This window comes from Brachyistius frenatus, unplaced genomic scaffold (genome assembly GCF_029030835.1).
Source record: "Brachyistius frenatus isolate BFR_SWC_R1_liver_20210118 unplaced genomic scaffold, ASM2903083v1 Contig_221, whole genome shotgun sequence".
Classification (NCBI taxonomy): domain Eukaryota; kingdom Metazoa; phylum Chordata; class Actinopteri; family Embiotocidae; genus Brachyistius; species Brachyistius frenatus.
In genome coordinates, this window is record NW_027210820.1 from 238,826 (window position 1) to 260,000 (window position 21,175).

Genomic DNA, 21,175 nt, shown 5'->3' on the forward strand with positions numbered 1-21,175 from the left:
AAATATGTCATGAGTTATAATACAGAACAAAAAAAGGATTGATGATCATGGCTAAACTATTCATTTACATATTTATGAATGTCAGTCCAACATTCTTATGAATGAGGTACTAAACTTTAAGGAAGCATTGAAATGTATAAAGACCAAACAAGCCTTGGATGTTTACAGGAAGTTAAATGTGATACATATTTTGTGTATATTGTTTCGTCACTACTTTGTTTAGAAAAAAGCTTGAAATAGCTCCGTTGTTGTTGTTGTTTTATTTTAGATAGACTACCAATAGGCTACTGTATCACTAATATGTTTTATATTAACCAGATTTCTTTTGATAATATAGGTTGGGGGAGGAAAAAAACATCCCAAAACAACAAAATAGTTCCATATTTCCGGTCAGGCTGATGACCCGGAAGTTCTCATCACACGCCTGACCTCGGTAACGCTGACAGCTCTGTGAAGCCGAATGTGCTCTCCGGGGTTTTAACTGCGGTTTAAAGGACAGATTAAAGGACAGATTAAAGATTAAGGACAAACATCGTTTCTCTGCAGGGTAGACGGCCGCTGCCGCCATGAGCACCATGTTCGCAGACACCGTCCTGATCGTGTTCATCTCCGTGTGCACCGCGCTGCTGGCGGAAGGTGAGAACACGTCACCCCGCGGGAGGCTTCGTGGTGGCGGACACGTTATAAATATATTACAATATATTACAATATAATGCAATATAACATATAACGGTTATATTCGTGCGTGTTTCTGCTGTTAGACTGAACGCAGCTTTCACCGACCCGGACATTGATCTGACGCTCACATCTTCCGGTTACATTTTTCACAATAAAAGTCTTACGAGAAGCTTGTTGTGAAACACTAATCTCTCTCCGATACTGCTGCATTAGACACGTCCTATTAAGGGAATATTAAAAAACAAAATATTGTAAAAGGTAAAACAGCTACCCAAGTTGTATTATTAAAGAATAACGTCTTGTTCCCGGAGACCGGAAGGACGTTGACGTGGTTCTGGTTCAGATTCTGTAAAAACATCTCCGACTATTTACTACACTATGTGTTGAATGTTTTTTCTGTTGTTCATCCTACAGCTGGGCATCACGTAGTATCATTAATTTTCAGGTTGTGACAACGCTGTGTATTAACTTACTGTGGTCTGCCCAGATGCTGATGTTATTATTATAATTGAACTCCTATTCTCATTCATAAGTTTGTTAAATAGTGTTTGCAATCCTTTTTCACTATTAAGAGTTTGTAGTGATGCACCCTTCATTGAATTGTACAGCTATTGTGTGAATGTTTAAGAGCACAAATGAGTAATTCAGTGAAGGTATTATCTGACCCTTGAAAGCTGCCCTTGACAAACAATTCACAAACTAACCAACACGGGCCACGGCATGTTCTTTAAATGGGTTGTAACCGGCCTCAAGCAGGTATTGATCTCCACTCCTGACTTGTATGATCAACGCCAGACAGGTCGAAATCTGAAAAACTGCATATTACTAAGTCCATACTTGCTGTCTGTCGACCCTGCGATGCACCGCGGTGGCAGGGCTCCATTGAAAGTTGTTGTGTTTTCTCCTCAGGAATTACCTGGGTTTTGGTGTATCGCACTGAAAAGTACAAGAGGTTAAAGGCCGAAGTGGAAAAACAAAGCAAGAAACGTAAGCGACTGGAGTGTGAACATGGGCAGACGGGATGTTTCATTCTTTAGATTGTGTGGAAGTATTCACCGTTTGCTTGTCTGATATTAGTTGAGAAGAAAAAGGAAACCATCACCGAGTCAGCCGGCCGTCAACAGAAGAAGAAGATCGGTAAGAAGCCGGTTTTCTGTCGACAGGAAGAGCTCGCTATGCTGTGCTCAGTGTGTTCCTCCACACGGTGGCGCTGGTGTGATGTTCCATGTGTGCTTTTATTACAGAGAGACAGGAGGAGAAGCTGAAGAACAACAACAGAGACCTGTCCATGGTGAGAAGGGTTTTTATTTCATCTTCATCTCTGCAGCTCACCTGCAGTTTAACGCTGACTCTCCTCCAACCTCATCTGGTTTTAAATTTCCAGTTTTTAAATCCTAAGCGTGTCTGTTTGCAGGTGCGCATGAAGTCCATGTTCGCCATCGGCTTCTGCTTCACAGCTCTGATGGGCATGTTCAACTCCATGTAAGTCGCCCCAGCGTGAAATTCTGTTTCCAATTTTGTTCAGATATTTTCATGTTTTCATTTGAAAACTAGACGACGTAAAAGACATTGAGAGAAACGTAGATGATCCCGTGTCCCTAACTCTCGCCGCCATCTCACCTTCTGTTTGCGTTCAGTTTCGATGGCAGGGTGGTGGCCAAGCTGCCATTCGTGCCGTTGTCCTACATCCAGGGGCTGTCCCACCGCAACCTGCTGGGCGAGGACTACACCGACTGCTCCTTTATTTTCCTCTACATCCTCTGCACCATGTCCATCAGACAGGTAACCGCTCAACTGTTCTCTGCATTTCAGGGGAACCAGAGTATTTTATTCAGCAGCCTTGAAAGTGGTGAAATCTCTGGTCGTGACTCCGAAGCCGCGGTGGAACGTGGAACAACGTTTCCCGTTGGCTGATGTGGAGCTTTGCTGATGCCTGACGGGTTGATCCTCAGTGTGGCGGATGCTTCGCCCCAACAGTCAGAATACGACACCAGCCACCTGCTGTACGTGAATAAGATTCAGGGAAGCAAACAACACCAATCAAAATGATGGAGGAAGTTTCCACTTGCATGGCGCTGCAACATGTGTTCAGCACAGATTTCAGCAGGTTTCTCAATATTTGTTTTCTCTTCTAAGTGCTTGAATTCACCAGAAATTTATGGCACAGATTAAACAGATTTAATTTAGTTTGACACAGATTGAGAACAAGATTTTATTTGGGCCGTCTCAGTGTGACGAGCTCTCAGGATGTCCAAGCGCTGTCATCGTCGTCACGGTGACCTGCTACAGTTAGTTAAAGATAGCATTTAAATCATTTCATTATGCTCGTTGTTACTCAGACTTGTTCCATCAGTACAAACCTTCTCCGCATGTGATCATCATCCAGTTTTCACGGAGAGTCTAAACACAGCGGAGTGCATCGGTTGTCCTCTGCTGCCCCCCGCTGGCCGAGCTCTGTTTTGTTTTGCTCCTCTTTACGTCCCTTCCCGTCCTCCTTGTTGGTTTTCTGATGAGTAATGAGCATCAACCGCCTCGCAGGACTTTTGCTGTGGCTCCAGATTTCACTGTCGTTGACATTTTAGGGACGAAACAATGAAGCATCTATTGTTGTAAAGTTGGAAGTCTCAGTAGCTGAGACACGTATCAAAGCCCTCTTTAATCCCACACTGCAAAATGAACAGACTGGTTTTTATTCTATGATCATTGTTTGTGATTGAAACAACCGTGTGTAACACCGTCTGTAGTATCACAGGAATCCCATGAATTTCTACCAGAGGTGGAGTTTTGAATCATTTAAAAGAGCTACTCCCTGTTGTTTTTAGCGGCTGGTTGAAAGCATTTTTTAAGCTGTGGATGAATACATCTGGTGTTGGATTGAAGGTGGCAGCAGGCTGGTGGATGTGGGAGTCAAAATAAACTTCAGTTTGGATTGAACTGCAGACTTGAATCTCCGTATAAACCTTGATCATATGAATCTTCGGCAGTAAATCCATTCCTGTGGTGTTTTCCCTGCAGAACATCCAGAAGATGCTCGGCCTCGCTCCCTCCAGAGCCGCCACCAAGCAGGCCGGAGGCTTCCTGGGACCTCCACCGCAGGCGGCCAAGTTCTCCTAGCGAGCAGCGCTGTTCCTGCAGTCATGGCGGGCGGACAGAACCGCCGGTGCTGGAGCTGAATCCTCATCCTCTGCAGCTACTGAATCTCCACCAACTGTCGGGTTGTCTCACTTAGAAACTGGAGAAGAAGTTGTTCTTACTTCTGTTGATGACCAAAGGTGACAGATGTCCACCGGGTACTCGGTGTTTGCAGTGTTTGAGTTGGATTCATGATCGGGCTGCACTGAAACATCTGATCCATTCTCAGCAGTATTGTTTTTCATGGTCTGACTTTGTATCCTACCATCTTAGATATTAAAAAAAGTTTTATGATAATATTTAGCAGTATTTTGTTTGATTTTGTTCCCATTTTCCTCCCTCTTTAGAAAGCTGAATTTGCTGTTGTGCTGTCGTGTCATTGACATGAACTCTGCCGTAAACAGACTTTGTGATGATGCCTCTCTCACCGGTATTTCCGGTACCGGTTGTAGGTTTTCTTCCGGGACCTCTCCGTATTCATGTTGTCCCTGCTACTGAGAAACCTCCCATATCATGATGCTACCACCTCCGTGCTTCACTGTACAGAAAGTTTCGACAGACACGGTGCTAGAAGTTCTGGCCAAAAACCTCCTTTTTCTTGTCTCGGCAGTGCAGAGGATCTTTTTCCTCGTGGTCTCAGACTCCTTTAAATGCTGTTCGCAGACTTCAAGCTGCCTGTCATGCGTTTTGCTCAGAGTGGTCTCATCTCGCTGCTCCACCGGTTGATGGAGACCGCTGGGTTCTTCACCCCCCCCTCCCCCCCCGATTTACATTTCTCACCACATTTTTATCCACACAAGAGTTTCTTGGACTCGATTGCTTGTTTTTTGTGTCCTGACATGCAGTGTGAAATGTGAGATCTTTAGTGGGGCCGCGTTCCCGGAAGGTGAGCGAGTGCTGAGGAAGGTCCAGACCCGCCGTTCATTCAGTCCACAAGCGGCCTCAAGTGGACTGTCAGCCAATTTCCAAAGCCAGTCTCTAGGCCTGTCTATCAGCTGCTGATACATGACATGATGACAGTAAACACGTCACCCAGTCTGCAGGTCCAGAGGAAGGACATTTGGATTTAGCCTTATTACAGGTGGGTGTCTTTCTAAACTCTGTCCAGTCCCCTCAGTTTGTCTCAGCTGGTCTCCAGTCAGGTTTTACACACATCTTAAGGACAATAAATAAATAAACAGGATACATCTGACCTCAATCAGCTTCTAATTTTTAATAAATTTACAAAAATATCAGAACTGTGACTTCAATTGGTCTCTCTAGAACAGGGGTGTCAAACATACGGCCTGCGGGCCGGATCCGGCCCACCGGATGACTTTGCTAAGTGTGAAAATTACAGAAAGACATAAATTGCATTTCTATGAGAATTTGGAGGTTTATGAGTATAAACATTTTGTAATTTTTTTAATCGATCCAGTAATTGCTTCAAAAACCGTAAATGCGACGTCTGCTCCGGAGGCAGCAGCTCACTGCTCGCTTTGTGACGCGTTTACAAAGCGAGGGAATCTGCAGAGGAGAGCCGGGGCAGATAAACAGTGGGCTGATGTCTGAGTTTTTGGTCTTTATGTTTCTAGTTTATTGTAGAAAGACCTTAAAATAGGATTTATCATCCAAAAACCTTCACCAATGATTTAAACATAGAGAGATATTGTAGTTATGTATGCGTTATTATGCTATGATTTTACTGGTCTGGCTCATTTGAGATGAAAGTGGGCAGTATGTGGCCCCTTCACTAAAATGAGTTTGACCCCCCTGGTCTAGAAGAGACCGTAAGACATGAAAGTGTCAGTCAGCCAAAATCAGGGCTCTTCCTGTCGCCCTGACTTCCTATTTATCAGATGAGGACACAAGACAACAGAAATGAGACGCCCCCTAAAACGGATTCCGTCCCAGCCCGATGGAGCCGTGCCCGAGCGTGAAGTCTTCGTGTTCCCTGCTGTCCTGCTGTCCACGTCCCATCCACGTCCCATCCAGTCTGTCTGCAGGAGCTCAAACGGTGAGCTGTCATCTGTTTTTGGTTTATTTGGTTTATTTGGTTTATTTGGTTTATTTGCTGCTGTATGTAAATCCCCTGCGCGTGCTGCTCTTCCTCGTGCCAGGTCAGGTCTCCTACGGCGGGACTGAATGTGTCGGTAACTTCGCTGAAGGTCTCAGTTTTACGGAACATGGCCCAGTCAACTCTCGACTCGATGCCCGGAGCCTCGACGGGAACCGTGGTGGTCACGGAGCCGCTGAATTTCTGGGCCGGGAAGCGAGTGAAAGGCGGGCAGGAGAAAGACGCCGAGCCCGTGTTCGAACCCGCCACCGGTGAATATATAACCGAGGGTTCAGTGAACTCCTTCTACAGAGTCACGTTTTAAAGACAACATTCATGATTCAAATGTACCGTAACTATGCAGAGGTTAGGAGTCAGCTGCACGGAAACCCTCCCGTTCTTCTTCTGTGGTGGGCTGAGATTACTCTGCCATCTGAAACTGAATAAATGTTAAAGAAAAGAAACAAAAAAGAGACTTACTGCAATACTTTAACCACATGTTGATGCTGATACTACTGTACTTTTACTTGAATAGCTTCTTTCATGCAGGACTTTGGAGTATTTTTTGCCAGAAGTAAAAGGATCTGAGTACTTCTACCAGTGTTGTGAGCTCAGCTGTCTCTGACCAGTTGTTGTGGTTCTTGCAGGCCGTGTCTTGTGTCAGATGGTCCCCTGCGGGGCCGCGGAGGTGGACGAGGCCATACAGAGCGCCCACGGCGCCTACCTGAAATGGAGCAAGATGGCGGGCATGGAGAGGGCGCGGGTGATGCTGGAGGCCGCCCGCATCATCAGGGTGAGACGGTCAGCACAAAAACTACCCTGCCAGCGCTCCTACATCCAAACTACCACACTATTTAGTACGCCAGAAAAAGATTCAGTCTGTCCCAATACTCCCTATGTTAGACATCGGATGCCAAAAGTACCAGGATGTTCTACTACATATGAAGTAGTATGTCCCAATTGTACACATACTACATGCAACAGTAGATACTTTTTTTAAGGGTATCTGTAATCCATACTACAAGTAAAAAGAACTAGTATGCAGTTGGGAACACAGGGCACGTTTGGTTTCAGTGTTGCGCAACATAAATCAGCCGACAGCTGCAAACATGCATGAGCCACGAGTTATTCATTGAAAGCACGACTCGCCCCTCCCTCACTGCTGACCTACTTCTACACATGATCAACCTTTTGTTGTCTGCGTCGGCTGTTTGAGGTCACATGGAGGGTTTCGCCTCACTCAGTCTGTCGTTATGTAATCTCAAAGTTATACACATGTAATGGCACTAAATCACGAGCATTGTAAATTACTTCTCTCGTGTTTTTTTTTTTTACATAAAACTAGGAAAGAAGGGAGAAGATTGCAAAGCTAGAAGTGATCAACAACGGCAAGTCCATCACTGAAGCGCTGGTGGATATTGACATCGCCTGGCAGTGCATCGAGTACTACGCCGGCCTGGCCGGTACCCTCGCAGGTCGGTGCACCAACACCGTGTTAGAAAGCTCAGTACCTTACCTTCAGGTAGGGGTGGGCGACGTATGGAATATACTCCATGTAGGATGTATTAAATGACTCTATCCCAGACATAGAGTAAACATTTATTCATATAAAATGTCCCCTTAAACAACCAATTGGATTGTTATTGAATAAATACTGTTTTGTTAAATTTAACTTGGTTATGATTTTCCCATTTTTACATGCAAGTCTGAAATTGTTCCAATAAAAAACACTAATGAATATAAACAAGAATCATCATTCTGGTGTTATTTTAATGCATTAAATTAAGCATTCCTGAAGTGCTTTAGAGAATATTTCCAGGTATTATTTGAAGGCCACATGGCCCAGCCCTACCTTGATGTTGTTTTAACGCTGGGATGTCGTCCACTGCAGGCCAGCACATCCAGCTGCCCGGCGGAGCGTTTGCGTACACCCGGCGGGAGCCGCTGGGCGTGTGTGCAGGTATCGGTGCGTGGAACTACCCCTTCCAGATCGCATCGTGGAAGTCTGCTCCCGCTCTGGCATGTGGTGAGTTCGATGTATTACATCACCTTTTTAACACCTCGACATAGCTGGCCTCTGCTGGTATTCACCTGAAGGCTGCTACATTTAAATGAGTTATATTTCAGAGCGGGACGTTCCACGTTGACGCGGGGTTTTGTTTGTCAGGTAACGCCATGGTGTTCAAGCCCTCCCCGATGACTCCTGTGACTGCTGTCATACTGGCTGAGATCTACAAGGAGGCCGGCGTTCCTGATGGGCTCTTCTGTGTGGTCCAAGGAGGAGCAGAGACCGGCACACTGCTCTGCCATCACCCGAAGGTGGCCAAGGTCTCCTTCACCGGCAGCGTCCCGACAGGAAAGAAGGTACAGACGCCGCCGTATTGCCGTTATCGTGGTCGTTTGAACCGACACCCTCAGACCACCTCCTCTGCTCGTCTCTGCTCTCAGGTCATGGAAATGTCTGCGAAGGGGGTGAAGCAGGTGACTCTGGAGCTCGGAGGGAAATCTCCCCTCGTCATCTTCAAAGACTGTGAGCTGGAGAACGCGGTGAAGGGGGCACTCATGGCCAACTTCCTGACACAGGGGCAGGTGAGGCTGCAGGGTTCTGACGTTTACAGCTCCACCTGATCCACGACAGCTTTTACAATGTCTGTCGGAAATATATACAGGTGTGCTGCAACGGGACCAGGGTGTATGTGCAGAAAGAGATCATGCCACAGTTCCTGGAAGAAGTTGTCAAGAGGACCCAGGCCATCCCTGTGGGCGACCCGCTGCTCAACGCCACTCGGATGGGAGCTCTGATCAGCAAACCGCAGCTGGAGAAAGTGCTGGGGTACGTCAGCCAGGCCAAGAAAGAGGTGCGTCAGTCATCCTTCCACCTTTGGTTTCACTCAAGAGCTACCAGCAGCTCGCCATCCGTTCTTGAGTTGCTCGCTTAAGGTTTGACCAATGTGCAGTGTTTCTCACACACAGGCTTGCTTGGGCCTATTTGGTGATCTATTCCCTCATTCTTTTATTATTGAATATATTAACCTCTCTGACGAGAATGGCACGATCGTACAATGGCTTAACGAGTGGACAAGCTCCCCTCGCTCCCTCCCACCTGTGTCTGCTGAGGTGGAGCTCCGCCCACAGTGAGACACAGAGATCAGAGGACAGAAACACAGCAGAGACTCTCACTGAGCTGGAAACAAACGGCTGCTCATGAAATTAGGTCAATAACAAATACTATATTTCCAGCTGAACCACAACAGAGGGGGCGGAGCTATAAAGACTGTCTGTCACTGAGTGAGTGAGTGAGTGAGTGAGAGTGAGAGATCAAAGTTACGCCCGCAGGTCGGCTGAAAGTCGCGGCTTTTCAAATTAAAAGAAAGAAAAGTGAAAACTAACTGATGAACCTTGTTTGTTTTTTACAACAGATATGAGCGCCAGCAATTGAAAACAAAGAAATCAATACAGGAAAAAAAACATGCTGTTGAATTGAAGCTGTTATGATACTAAATGTGTGTGTTGAGTATCAGTTTGTTCACGGTGAATGAAAATAGGATGGAGACGGCTGGTTTAGAGAAAGCTGAATAACTGTTGAAACGGTTGTTAATCAGCTTTAATAGCATTCCTGTCACATAACCATAATGCAGTTATGATAATGGAGGTTTAGTTTTCACAACTGTTTGACGGACAGGTTTGTTCCTGCAGGGAGCCAGAGTCCTCTGTGGAGGACAGCCTTTCGTCCCCACTGACCCCAAACTGAAGGGAGGGTATTTCATGTCCCCTTGTGTGCTCGGTACGTCTGAACCCACTTCAGCTACTGATGATGATGATGATGATGATCATGATGTCGATGTCACTCTATTAGTGTCCCAGTTCCCAGCATGTGTACAGCCAGTCCTTTGTCTCACCTCAGATAACTGCACGGACAACATGACTTGTGTGAAGGAGGAGATCTTTGGCCCCGTCATGTCCGTCATGCTGTTCGACACAGAGGAGGAAGTGATCCGACGGGCCAACGACACCACCTTCGGACTGGCCTCTGGAGTGTTCACCAGGTCAGCCGAGGTCCTTTCTTTCCGTGTGGTGTAACAGCGCCGCTCCTGAAGATAAGGAGTTTATTGCATTCTGCTGGCTGCAGCTCAGAGCCAGTAAAAAAACAAAAAAGCCAAGTTGAATTATTGCACAACAGTAGCTGCAGCTATTGATTTAGTTTCGTCTTGAAATGTGTTGGTCTGTGCCTGCAGGGATATTTCTCGAGCACATCGTGTGGCTGAGAAGATGGAGGCAGGAACCTGCTTCATCAACAACTACAACATTAGCCCGGTGGAGGTGCCGTTCGGAGGGTACAAGAATTCAGGTGGGATGTTTGAAACGCTCTTTATTGCAGCATGCGGACTGGAGTGTATTTGCAGAGTAAGTAAAACTGACAGGCGACCTCTGACCTCCGCAGGCTTCGGAAGAGAGAACGGCCAGGTGACCATCGAGTACTACTCCCAGCTGAAGACTGTGGTGGTGGAGATGGGTGACGTAGACAGCCTCTTCTGAACTCATCCAGACTGCAGACCTGCTTCTTCATCCTGCTGATCTCCATGTAGACGCAGCGCTCTTCCTCTTCACATGTTCTGTAACTCCAACACCTGACGTTCAGCAGTCAGAGGGTGCACACATTCTGGCTTTGAATACATATTAAAAAACATATTTACTTGTCTCCTAACAGAAGTATGATTCGACTGAAGGGGGGGCGGGACTTTGATGGGGGGGAAGGATGTTTGGGGCTGGGGGGGGGGTTGGACTGACAGCAGCCTGCGGTGTGCAGAGCTCTACCTGCATGTACCTATTAGATAGATAATAGATAGATAGATCTGTATCGAGAACCATCTCCTGTATCTGGAACGATTTCCTGTATCTGGAACCATCTCCTGTATCTGGAACGATTTCCTGTATCAGGAACGATCTCCTGTATCTGGAAACATCTCATGTATCTGGAACCATCTCCTGTATCAGGTACCATCCCCTGTATCAGGAACGATCTCATGTATCGATCTCATGTATCAGGAACGATCTCATGTATCAGGAACGATCTCATGTATCAGGAACGATCTCCTGTATCTGGAACCATCTCCTGTATCTGGAACCATCTCCTGTATCTGGAACCATCTCCTGTATCGGGAACCATCTCCTGTACCTGTATCTGGAACCATCTCCTGTATCTGGAACCATCTCCTGTATCAGGTACCATCTCCTGTATCAGGAACGATCTCATGTATCAGGAACGATCTCATGTATCAGGAATGATCTCCTGTATCAGGAACCATCTCCTGTATCTGGAACCATCTCCTGTATCAGGAACCATCTCCTGTATCTGGAACCATCTCCTGTATCGGGAACCATCTCCTGTACCTGTATCAGGAATGATCTCCTGTATCTGGAACCATCTCCTGTATCTGGAATGATCTCCTGTATCTGGAACCATCTCCTGTATCTGGAATGATCTCCTGTATCTGGAACCATCTCCTGTATCTGGAATGATCTCCTGTATCTGGAACCATCTCCTGTATCAGGAATGATCTCCTGTATCTGGAACCATCTCCTGTATCTGGAACCATCTCCTTATACACTGACAACTGAGGGAAGGCATCAATGGTGGATGAGCCCTTTGATGTTTGATTTCTATGCAGCTCACCAGGAGGGGGAGGAGGGAGAGGGGAAGCAGTGGAGGTGTTTAATTCTTGTCTGCACATACTTCAGGCTGTTTCTCCACAATGTGAACTTTCTGAAACATTAACCCTTCAGTCCTGTGACTTCTGTGGACACATTTTTCGTATTGTAGTGACTCGACTGAGCTGCAGTTTATTCCAAGGACCAGTGAAGTTGTCCTTTTTGAACCTGCTGTGGAGGAGAGAGCAGGACTCAGTTTGAATCTTCAATCATCAACATGTGTTAGTACATCACCAGTGTGGAGACGCTTTATTACTTTATTATCGTACCGAGAGCTGAAGTGAGAATTAGTGGGTGCACCTTAATGAAAACATGAGGAGCAGTGACACCAGTGCAAAATGTTAAGTTTAAAAAGTTGATCTCATTTAATATAATTTTGTATTCTTTAAATAAAAATAAAAAAATATATTTCAGTGTATTTTTCAACCCTTGCAGCAATACTTAATATTATTTCTTGTAATAAAAATGTTTTGTTTTTTTCTTCTAAGAATTATACTTTTTAAAAGCAAAATTTCAACACACTTGAAGTCATTCAGTCATCTGGACTCATTTGAAGCGTGAATGTTTTTCAGTTCCAGTCAGGAGAGGAGCTGGAAGCGGAAACGTCGGCAGTGATCGTGGCTCTGCTCTGACTCTTCTTAAACATCTGCAGGTTTCTGTATGGACTTACAGTAAAACTCCTGCAGTCAGAGATTCTATCACATATACAGTGGGTACGGAAAGTATTCAGACCCCTTTACATTTTTCACTCTTTGTTTCATTGCAGCCATTTGCTAAAATCAAAAAGGTTCATTTTATTTCTCATTAATGTACACTCAGCACCCCATGTTGACAGAAAAAAACAGAAATGTAGAAATTTCTGCAAATTTATTAAAAAAGAAAAGCTGAAATATCACATGGTCATAAGTATTCAGACCCTTTGCTCAGTATTGAGTAGAAGCACCCTTTTGAACTCGTACAGCCATGAGTCTTCTTGGGAATGATGCAACAAGCTTTTCACACCTGGATTTGGGGATCCTCTGCCATTCTTCCTTGCAGATCCTCTCCAGTTCCGTCAGGTTGGATGGTGAACGTTGGTGGACAGCCATTTTCAGGTCTCTCCAGAGATGCTCCATTGGGTTTAGGTCAGGGCTCTGGCTGGGCCAGTCAAGAATGGTCACAGAGTTGTTCCCAAGCCACTCCTTTGTTATTTTAGCTGTGTGCTTCGGGTCATTGTCTTGTTGGAAGGTGAACCTTCGGCCCAGTCTGAGGTCCAGAGCACTCTGGAAGAGGTTTTCTTCCAGGATATCTCTGTACTTGGCCGCATTCATCTTTCCTTCAATTGCAACCAGTCGTCCTGTCCCTGCAGCTGAAAAACACCCCCATAGCATGATGCTGCCACCACCATGTTTCACTGTTGGGATTGTATTGGGCAGGTGATGAGCAGTGCCTGGTTTTCTCCACACATACCGCTTAGAATTAACACCAAAAAGTTCAATCTTGGTCTCATCAGACCAGAGAATCTTATTTCTCATAGTCTGGGAGTCCTTCATGTGTTTTTTGTCAAACTCTATGCGGGCTTTCATATGTCTTGCACTGAGGAGAGGCTTCCGTCGGGCCACTCTGCCATAAAGCCCCGACTGGTGGAGGGCTGCAGTGATAGTTGACTTTGTGGAACTTTCTCCCATCTCCCTACTGCATCTCTGGAGCTCAGCCACAGTGATCTTTGGGTTCTTCTTTACCTCTCTCACCAAGGCTCTTCTCCCACGATTGCTCAGTTTGGCTGGACGGCCAGGTCTAGGAAGAGTTCTGGTCGTCCCAAACTTCTTCCATTTAAGGATTATGGAGGCCACTGTGCTCTTAGGAACCTTGAGTGCTGCAGAAATTATTTTGTAACCTTGGCCAGATCTGTGCCTTGCCACAACTCTGTCTCTGAGCTCCTTGGACAGTTCCTTCGACCTCATGATTCTCATTTGCTCTGACATGCACTGTGAGCTGTAAGGTCTTATATAGACAGGTGTGTGCCTTTCCTAATCAAGTCCAATCAGTTTAATTAAACACAGCTGGACTCCAATGAAGGAGTAGAACCATCTCAAGGAGGATCAGAAGAAATGGACAGCATGTGAGTTAAATATGAGTGTCACAGCAAAGGGTCTGAATACTTATGACCATGTGATATTTCAGTTTTTCTTTTTGAATAAATTTGCACAAATGTCTACATTTCTGTTTTTTGTCTGTCAAGATGGGGTGCTGAGTGTACATTAATGAGAAATAAAATGAACTTTTTTGATTTGAGCAAATGGCTGCAATGAAACAAAGAGTGGAAAATTTAAAAGGGTCTGAATACTTTCCGTACCCACTGTATATAACATTACATTACATTTATCTGACTCTTTTATCCAAAGACTTACAATAAGTTCATTTCAACCATGAGGGTACAAAACCAGAACAACAGGAATCAAGTAAATACAATTCCAGAAAGCCAAACTACAAAGTTCTATCAGTAAGTTCTATTTGAAGATACTAAAGTTCTACTGTTCAAGGTGAAGGAGGGAGGCGGAGGAGGAGGGGGAGAGGAGGAGGTGTTTTTAGTTTGTGGATGTTCAGAGTTTCTGCTGTCCTGATGTCGGTGGGGAGCTCATTCTACCACATATAACAACAAATGAGTCAAATCTTGGAGCTCAGTGTTAAAACTTGAATAAAGCTGCTGAGCAGGAGAACTTTCTGTGAGTCTATCTGACAGATTTAAGTTTCTTCACTGCACTGAAGTTTCTCGACAGATTTGACCTGTAGTTCACACTCGGAGCGGCAGGGGGCGGTAAAGTACCCGAACAGCTGGTTGTTAAACGCCCTAAAAAGCAACGAAGAAGAAAAGGCAGAAGAAAGGGCTCGTGACCTGCTGCGGAAGCAGCTGAAGCAACACAACTCAGGTAAAGGTGTTTTTAATTATTACGTTTCACTGGTTCAGATCAATTCAATGTTTCTCAGGCTCCGAACAGATGAAGTTTAAAAACTCACCGGCGGGTTTATGTCGCATCTTCCAGCTGTGAGACGGAGTTTATAAACCAACATGTTGATATGAAGCATCATATTAATGATCAATATGATGCTTCATATCAACATGTTCATAATTAATCTGTCTGAGTTGATTTGAATGGTTTTTGTTGTTAACACACAAAACATGTTTCAGTCGATGTGAAGTTCTGCAACAGGAATTCAGCCGAAGCTGAAGATGTGCATGTTTAAGAGTGTTTTCTGAAGTTGGATCTTAATTCATTAAAAAGCTTGTTGAGGATTGTTTCACAGCAGATTTCATTCATCCAGGTTTTTAAATGATGAAACTTTCTGAGGAAAATAAATAAAGTTCTTTGTGTCGTCAGAAGAAAACAAAGATTTGTTTCTATGTTCCTGTGAATCTCTGCTTTGATTGGCTCACTGCAGAACATAGTAATAATAATCATAAATCTGTGTTTAACTCTTTCCAGTAGTATTATGAAAACTAGTGTGTATAATTGGAAAAGTCTGAAAAACATCCTGAAGCAGAACTGATTGGATTAAAGTCCTCATGAACATACGATTCCTTTTGTTTCTACTTTAATAAAGCCTTCAGTTCTCTACAACACAGATTCATCAATCAGACGTTTCACTTATTGGTTTTCTTGACTATTCCTGTAAATTAAACTCTTCACTGAAACCAGATGTAATCATCGTTTCTGTTTTTCCTCATGCCAGCTCTCTGATGACTCAGCACTTTTTAAAAGACTAGATTCCTCTCAGTTTAATGGATCCAGATGTTTTCTGCCATATGGGATTGTCTTTAGATGTAATGTTGCCCGGAGTGAGCAGTGTACTCGGTGATATTTATAAAGTCTCAGGGAAATTATTTCAGCTCAATAAAGGAGGCTGCAGACAGCGACTTGACTTGAAGAAGTAGAAGTTTATTCACCAAAGCTGAAGGGGTTTCCCGGCTGATATATTCTGCACTGCCCCTTTAATGTTGATCTCTACCTATCAAACTGTTGAGATGCTCTACGAAGCTGAGCTGAGGACTTTTAGAAATATAGATATATTTTTTGAAGTTATAGTTAAATTAACACCAAACAAGTCCATGAACCTTCAGGTAAAGTTTCTACAGCTGCTGTCTGCTGACACATTCCCACCCTGACTGGATAAATACACACCGAGCACACTGTGACTGTTTAACTCCAACCTAATCTTCGAGGAAATAAAATGATTCAATCATGCAGCTTTTCCAAATGTTACTGAACCGAAGTTCTGACGGTGAAATGAGTCATTTTGTGGATGTTAGTCGGAGGAGACGTCCTTCACAGTCAGAGCTCACATCCACAGACTTTATATAAAACCTCAGACTGTTTCTAAAAGAGTTCGTAGCTTCAGGTCTGTAAGATGGTTCTGATCCAGAAGTGTCTTCAGCTGCAATACCAGCGAGTGCCACTAGAGGTCGGCTCCAAAAAGCCTCCGGCTCCATAGACTCCCATTCAACTTCTCTCATCAAATCCAAAGTGAATAAAATGTGTCCATCAGTTATCTCGGTGTTGTTAGCTAAAGTCACTCCTTCTTCTTAGTTTTCTGGAGGTCCATCTGAAAATAATCCCTCATTCATTAGAAAAGAAGATTCAAGAAGACCTAATAAGAAGGTCAGATCCACCGCTGGCTCCTCCCTCAGCTCTTCCAAATATGGTCACTTCCCCTATTGTCTACTTTTACTGGACCGAAGTTCTGACAGTGAAACGGGTCATTTTGTGGATGTTAGTAGGAGGAGACGTGATAATTAAACTTACAGGAGCGGGACAGATGCTTCGTGGAAACGCAAAAGGAATATGACTCGTAACCGTGGAGACCTCTGTGCTTCATGATGCTTTTTCTTTGCAGACATTCAGGTGACAGAAGAAAAAACAGCTGCTTTGATAGCAGACACATCAGATGTGATGAAGAGCTGAACCGACTGCTGTGATCCGACGGTGACTATATGCAGTGCTGATTCTGAAGAGGTTGTGCTTCAACTTTACAATCCCAAAAACAAGAACTTATACAAACGGTGATGAAGAGCAGCCCTCTGAAAACCTGCTGACTCAGACTCTGGATCAGTACAAGGATCAGTCAGACCACGATATTAATATTGGATCAGATTGATCTATTTGTATAAGTCTGTTGTGAGTTGCGTTGCCCTGGTTACCACCGTGCGTTGCCCTGGTTACCACAGCGCGTGTCCTCCGTGTCCCGCAGGTCTCCTCGGGTTCTGCAGAGATGGCTGGACTGGACTCGGCAGACAGACGGCTCCCGGTTCTCCTGCTGCTCCTGTGGATCAACGCCAGCGTCTCCGGTGAGCGCTGTTTGGTTATTTCACGACTTCCAGTGAATTCAGCTGCTTCACTTTGAACCCGTGGGTTGAAGTGAGGTCGCCATGGTTAGGTAGGTAGGTAGGTAGGTATATACTTTATTAATCCCCGAGGGGAAATTTTTTCACCACAACAGCATACATACAGGAGCAATAATAGAAACAATAGAATAAAATAATAATAGAATAGAATAATATAATAGAAAAGCAATAAAATAAAATAATATAAAAAATATAAAATATAAAATGCACAGTACATACAGTATATATACAGTACATTATATATCTATATATATTATATACAACAAACCAATAAACACAGTCAACATATATATATATATATATATATATATACATACGGTACAGTATATATCTATATATATAATATACATATAATATACAAGCAAGAAACCAAGAAACACAGTCAACAGTGTTATTGTACTGTGATGGATTTTGCCAGAGGTGAGTTATTGTACAGTCTTATTGCGGTCGGCAGGAATGATCTCCTGTATCAGGAATGATCTCCTGTATCTGGAATGATCTCCTGTATCAGGAATGATCTCCTGTATCTGGAATGATCTCCTGTATCAGGAATGATCTCCTGTATCAGGAATGATCTCCTGTATCAGGAATGATCTCCTGTATCTGGATTTCCTGTATCAGGAATGATCTCCTCAGGAATGATCTCCTGTATCTGGAATGATCTCCTGTATCTGTATCAGGAATGAGGATGATCTCCTGTATGATGATCTCCTGTATCAGGAATGATCTCCTGTATCTGGAATGATCTCCTGTATCTGGAATGATCTCCTGTATCTGGAATGATTTCCTGTATCAGGAATGTGTACTGGAATGATCTCCTGTATCTGGAATGATCTCCTGAGCAGCGGAGCTGGAGGAATCTTTTGGAGAAAGTGCTCCGCTGTCCCTGCAGCAGGTGGTTGAGAGGGTGGACAGGATTATCCAAGATGGACAATAGTTTGATCAGCGTCCTCCTCTCCACCACCTTTTCCAGACTATCTAGTTTGTAGCCGATGATGGAGCCGGCCTTCTTAACCAGTTTGTTAAGTCTGTTGGTGTCACCGGCTCCAATGCTGCTCCCCCAGCAGACCACAGCGAAGTACAAAGCACTGGCCACAACAGACTGGTAGAACATCTCCAACATCTCGCTGCACACATTGAAGGATTGAAGTTTCCTCAAGAAAAAGAGTCGACTCATCACCTTCTTGTAGACAGCGTTGATGTTGGTCTTCCATTTCAGTCTGTTGTCGATGGACACACTCAGGTACTTGTACTCCTCCACCATGTCCACCTCCTCTCCCAGAACTCTCAGTGGTTGTGGAGCCGTCGTCTTCCTCCTGAAGTCGACCACCATCTCTCTGGTCTTGGCCACGTTCAGGAGCAGGTGATTCCTTCCCGCCCACTCCACAAAGTCCTCCACTACTGCCCTGTACTCATCCTCCCGTCCATCCCTTATACATCCTACCACTGCAGAGTCATCAGAGAACTTCTGCAGATGTCTTGACTCTGAGTTGTACTGGAAGTCAGTGGTGTAGAAGGTGAACAGGAAGGAGACAGGACAGTTCCCTGAGGAGCTCCAGTACCACTGACCACCGTATCAGACAGCACACTGCCCAGACGGACAAACTGTGGTCTGCCTGTCAGGTAGTCAGTGATCCAGGAGACGGTGGACGTGTCCACCCCCACCACCCGCAGCTTCTCACTCAGCAGCAGTGGTTGGATGGTGTTGAATGCACTGGAGAAATCAAAGAAAGTGATTCTCACAGATTCACCGGTTCCATCCAGGTGAGACTGAGCTCGTTGCAGCAGGTAGATGATGGCATCGTCCACTCCCACACGAGGCTGGTACGCAAATTGCAGAAGGTCCAGTGAAGATTTCACCAGCGGCCTGAGGTGGGCCAAGACCAGCCTCTCCAGCACCTTCATCACATGAGATGTGAGGGCAACCGGACGGTAGTCGTTGAGGCCAGATGGAGTCTTCTTCTTGGGGACAGGAACCAGGCAGGACGTCTTCCACAGCACCGGGACCTCCTCCTGCTTCAGGCTCAGGTTGAAGAGGTGTTGTAGGACCTCAGCCAGCTGGACGGCGCAGGTCTTCAGGACCACGGGGCCGATGCCGTCAGGCCCTGCAGCCTTGCGCTGGTGGAGTCTCTCCAGCTGTCTCCTAACCTGGCCAGTCGTCACAGAGAGAGGGGGGGGGGTCATGGTGATGGAGGAAGAGCCCTTTGAGATTGAGAGCTCTATGCAGTTCACCAGGAGGGCAGAGGGGAGAGGGGGGGAGGCAGCAGAGGTGTTTTGGAGGTGTGAGGTGTGGAGGAGACAGATGAGGGCGGTGAACTAAACCTGTTGAAGAAACAGTTTAGTTCATTTGACCTCTCCAGGTTCCCCCTGGTTGTTCCTCTCCAGGTTCCCCCTGGTTGTTCCCCCTGGTTGTTCCTCTCCAGGTTCCCCCTGGTTGTTCCTCTCCAGGTTCCCCCTGGTTGTTCCTCTCCAGGTTCCCCCTGGTTGTTCCTCTCCAGGTTCCCCCTGGTTGTTCCTCTCCAGGTTCCCCCTGGTTGTCTCTCTCTCCCCTTGAACCCAGTAATCTCCTTCATCCCGGTCCACACCTCCCTCACGTTGTTCTGCTGGAGTTTGGCCTCCAGCTTCCTCCTGTAGGAGTCCTTGACCTCCCTCATCTTCTCCTTCAGGTGGCGCTGCACTCTCCTGAGCTCCTCCCTGTCCCCAGACCTGAAGGCTGCTTTCTTCTGATTAAGAAGAACTTTCAGGTCACTGGTGATCCACGGCTTGTTGTTGGGGAAGCATTGTCCAGTCCGGGATGGTACGGTGGTGTGTTCACAGAATTTGATGTATTCTGTGATACAGTCCGTCCTGCTGTTGATGTCCTCCCCATGTGGTCCACACAGCACATCCCAGTCCGTGGACTCAAAGCAGTCCTGCAGGGCATCTTTAGCCTCCTGTGTCCGCCTCCTCACAGTCCTGGTGGACACAGGCTGCCTCTGCACCAGGGGGACATACCTGGGAGTCAGCAGGACCAGGTTGTGGTCTGATCTACCAAGGGGGGGAAGGGCAGTAGTACTGTATGCATCCATGGCATTAGTATACAGTAGGTCCAGGGTTTTATTGTTCCGTGTGGGGCAGTTAACATACTGGTGAACAGTTGGCAGTACTTTATCCAGACTGGTTAAAGTCTCCAGTAACTAACAAAAATGCACCGGGATGCTTAGTCTGCAGTTTAGACACAGTGTAGTGGATGGTGTCCACTGCTGCCTCTACGTCGGCTGATGGAGGAATGTAAACAACGATAACAATGGCGGACGTGAACTCCCTCGGTAAATAATAAGGGCGCATCCCCACGGCTAGAAGTTCAATGTCCGGGCTACAGAAACGTTCCTTCACACACACGTGGTCGGGATTACACCACCTCTCGTTCACATCGTTACACATGGCACCATGACAACAACACTATTTACACTCTTCTGTCCTCCATTAAAACAACAACATCCTGCTCAACATGAGCAGGTTCTGAAAACTGAAACATGAGCCGACCTCGTGATGATGATGATGATGATGATGATGATGATGATGACGGTGAAAGGAACGTGCCGTGTGTTAATAACAGTCACCTGACTGATTGTTTCTGTGGCCATCTTGGATGTTTTCCATTCTTTAAGTCGTACTTCCTGTTTTATCTTGCAGAGTCCAGGCTGTCTGCTCCCGAGATCGTCACGCTGCAGAAATACTCCAAGACCGACGCCAAGATCGCTGCCAGGTAACCGTGGAAACACACGATCATTTATTTAGCCGTTTGTAACTGTCAGTGTTGGAGGAGGGACTTCCTGCTTCTGAAGACCCGACGGCAGCGGAGCGATTCCAGCTCAGGAGGACGATGGTGGGAATGAAAAGCTTCAACTGTCGGCTTGTAGTTAACAAAAAATAAATACACAATTTCCTGCAGCTTCTCAAAGAAACTTAAAAAATAAACTATTACCCTGAATAAACTGTCTCTATCATCTGTGATGTGTGTTTCTGTAGTCCAGCTCTGAACCGCTCCGCTGTGGTCCACTTCAACGTGACCTACAGCTCCAGCGGGAACTACTCGTCGATCATCACAGTACCTGAGCAGGTAACACAGGACACCAAACAGCAGTCACATGGTCAACACACCTGTACCACTTCCTGAGTGACATCACCCTAAATATGGAGATATTATTTAAATATGCGTCTGATGAACAACAGTAAAGGAGAAGAGGTTTGATCTGATC

General features: G+C 45.6%; 3 protein-coding genes across 7 annotated transcripts in view; all 3 read left to right on the top strand.

The window, feature by feature from the left end:
• Window positions 1-405: 405 nt before the first annotated feature.
• Window positions 406-4,109, top strand: tmco1 (transmembrane and coiled-coil domains 1). Its single transcript, XM_069719721.1, has 7 exons — window positions 406-636; window positions 1,588-1,665; window positions 1,756-1,815; window positions 1,923-1,969; window positions 2,093-2,160; window positions 2,316-2,460; window positions 3,694-4,109. Exons 1-7 carry the CDS (start codon window positions 567-569, stop codon window positions 3,790-3,792), a joined length of 567 nt encoding a protein of 188 aa, XP_069575822.1. The 5' UTR covers window positions 406-566; the 3' UTR covers window positions 3,793-4,109.
• A 1,586-nt stretch (window positions 4,110-5,695) lies between these two features.
• Window positions 5,696-10,534, top strand: aldh9a1a.1 (aldehyde dehydrogenase 9 family, member A1a, tandem duplicate 1). 2 transcript variants are annotated; one of them, XM_069719717.1, is made up of 12 exons: window positions 5,696-5,820; window positions 5,915-6,117; window positions 6,493-6,638; window positions 7,191-7,320; window positions 7,737-7,871; window positions 8,013-8,209; window positions 8,294-8,434; window positions 8,515-8,703; window positions 9,542-9,629; window positions 9,750-9,891; window positions 10,081-10,193; window positions 10,287-10,534. In XM_069719717.1, exons 1-12 carry the CDS (start codon window positions 5,708-5,710, stop codon window positions 10,379-10,381), a joined length of 1,692 nt encoding a protein of 563 aa, XP_069575818.1. In that variant the 5' UTR covers window positions 5,696-5,707; the 3' UTR covers window positions 10,382-10,534. The 2 variants fall into 2 exon arrangements, with proteins under 2 accessions (XP_069575818.1, XP_069575819.1); XM_069719718.1 differs by lacking the exon at window positions 5,696-5,820 and having other exon boundaries at window positions 5,848-6,117.
• Window positions 10,535-14,403: 3,869 nt separating this feature from the next.
• The window catches only part of ctns (cystinosin, lysosomal cystine transporter), an 11,708-nt gene continuing 4,936 nt past the window's right edge, over window positions 14,404-21,175 (top strand). The window contains exons 1-5 of one of the 4 annotated variants that reach the window (XM_069719710.1): window positions 14,404-14,463; window positions 16,427-16,545; window positions 16,781-16,877; window positions 20,610-20,682; window positions 20,946-21,036. In XM_069719710.1, coding sequence (XP_069575811.1) covers window positions 16,802-16,877; window positions 20,610-20,682; window positions 20,946-21,036 — 240 coding nt within the window. In that variant the 5' untranslated portion in view covers window positions 14,404-14,463; window positions 16,427-16,545; window positions 16,781-16,801. Of the gene's footprint in view, window positions 14,472-16,426; window positions 16,878-20,609; window positions 20,683-20,945; window positions 21,037-21,175 lie in introns of all 4 variants that reach the window. The other 3 variants (XM_069719709.1, XM_069719711.1, XM_069719712.1) reach the window with 3 other exon arrangements.

What these genes read in the sequence shown, in the direction of transcription:
- aldh9a1a.1 (XM_069719717.1), top strand. Translation starts at nt 5,708, where the DNA reads ATGGAGCCGTGCCCGAGCGTGAAGTCTTCGTGTTCCCTGCTGTCCTGC. An exon ending in ACTTCCTGACACAGGGGCAG is followed by an intron (nt 8,435 to 8,514) that starts GTGAGGCTGCAG and finishes AAATATATACAG; the next exon opens with GTGTGCTGCAACGGGACCAG. An exon ending in CGGAGGGTACAAGAATTCAG is followed by an intron (nt 10,194 to 10,286) that starts GTGGGATGTTTG and finishes TGACCTCCGCAG; the next exon opens with GCTTCGGAAGAGAGAACGGC.
- tmco1 (XM_069719721.1), top strand. Translation starts at nt 567, where the DNA reads ATGAGCACCATGTTCGCAGACACCGTCCTGATCGTGTTCATCTCCGTG. An exon ending in TCAACAGAAGAAGAAGATCG is followed by an intron (nt 1,816 to 1,922) that starts GTAAGAAGCCGG and finishes CTTTTATTACAG; the next exon opens with AGAGACAGGAGGAGAAGCTG. An exon ending in ACAACAGAGACCTGTCCATG is followed by an intron (nt 1,970 to 2,092) that starts GTGAGAAGGGTT and finishes GTCTGTTTGCAG; the next exon opens with GTGCGCATGAAGTCCATGTT.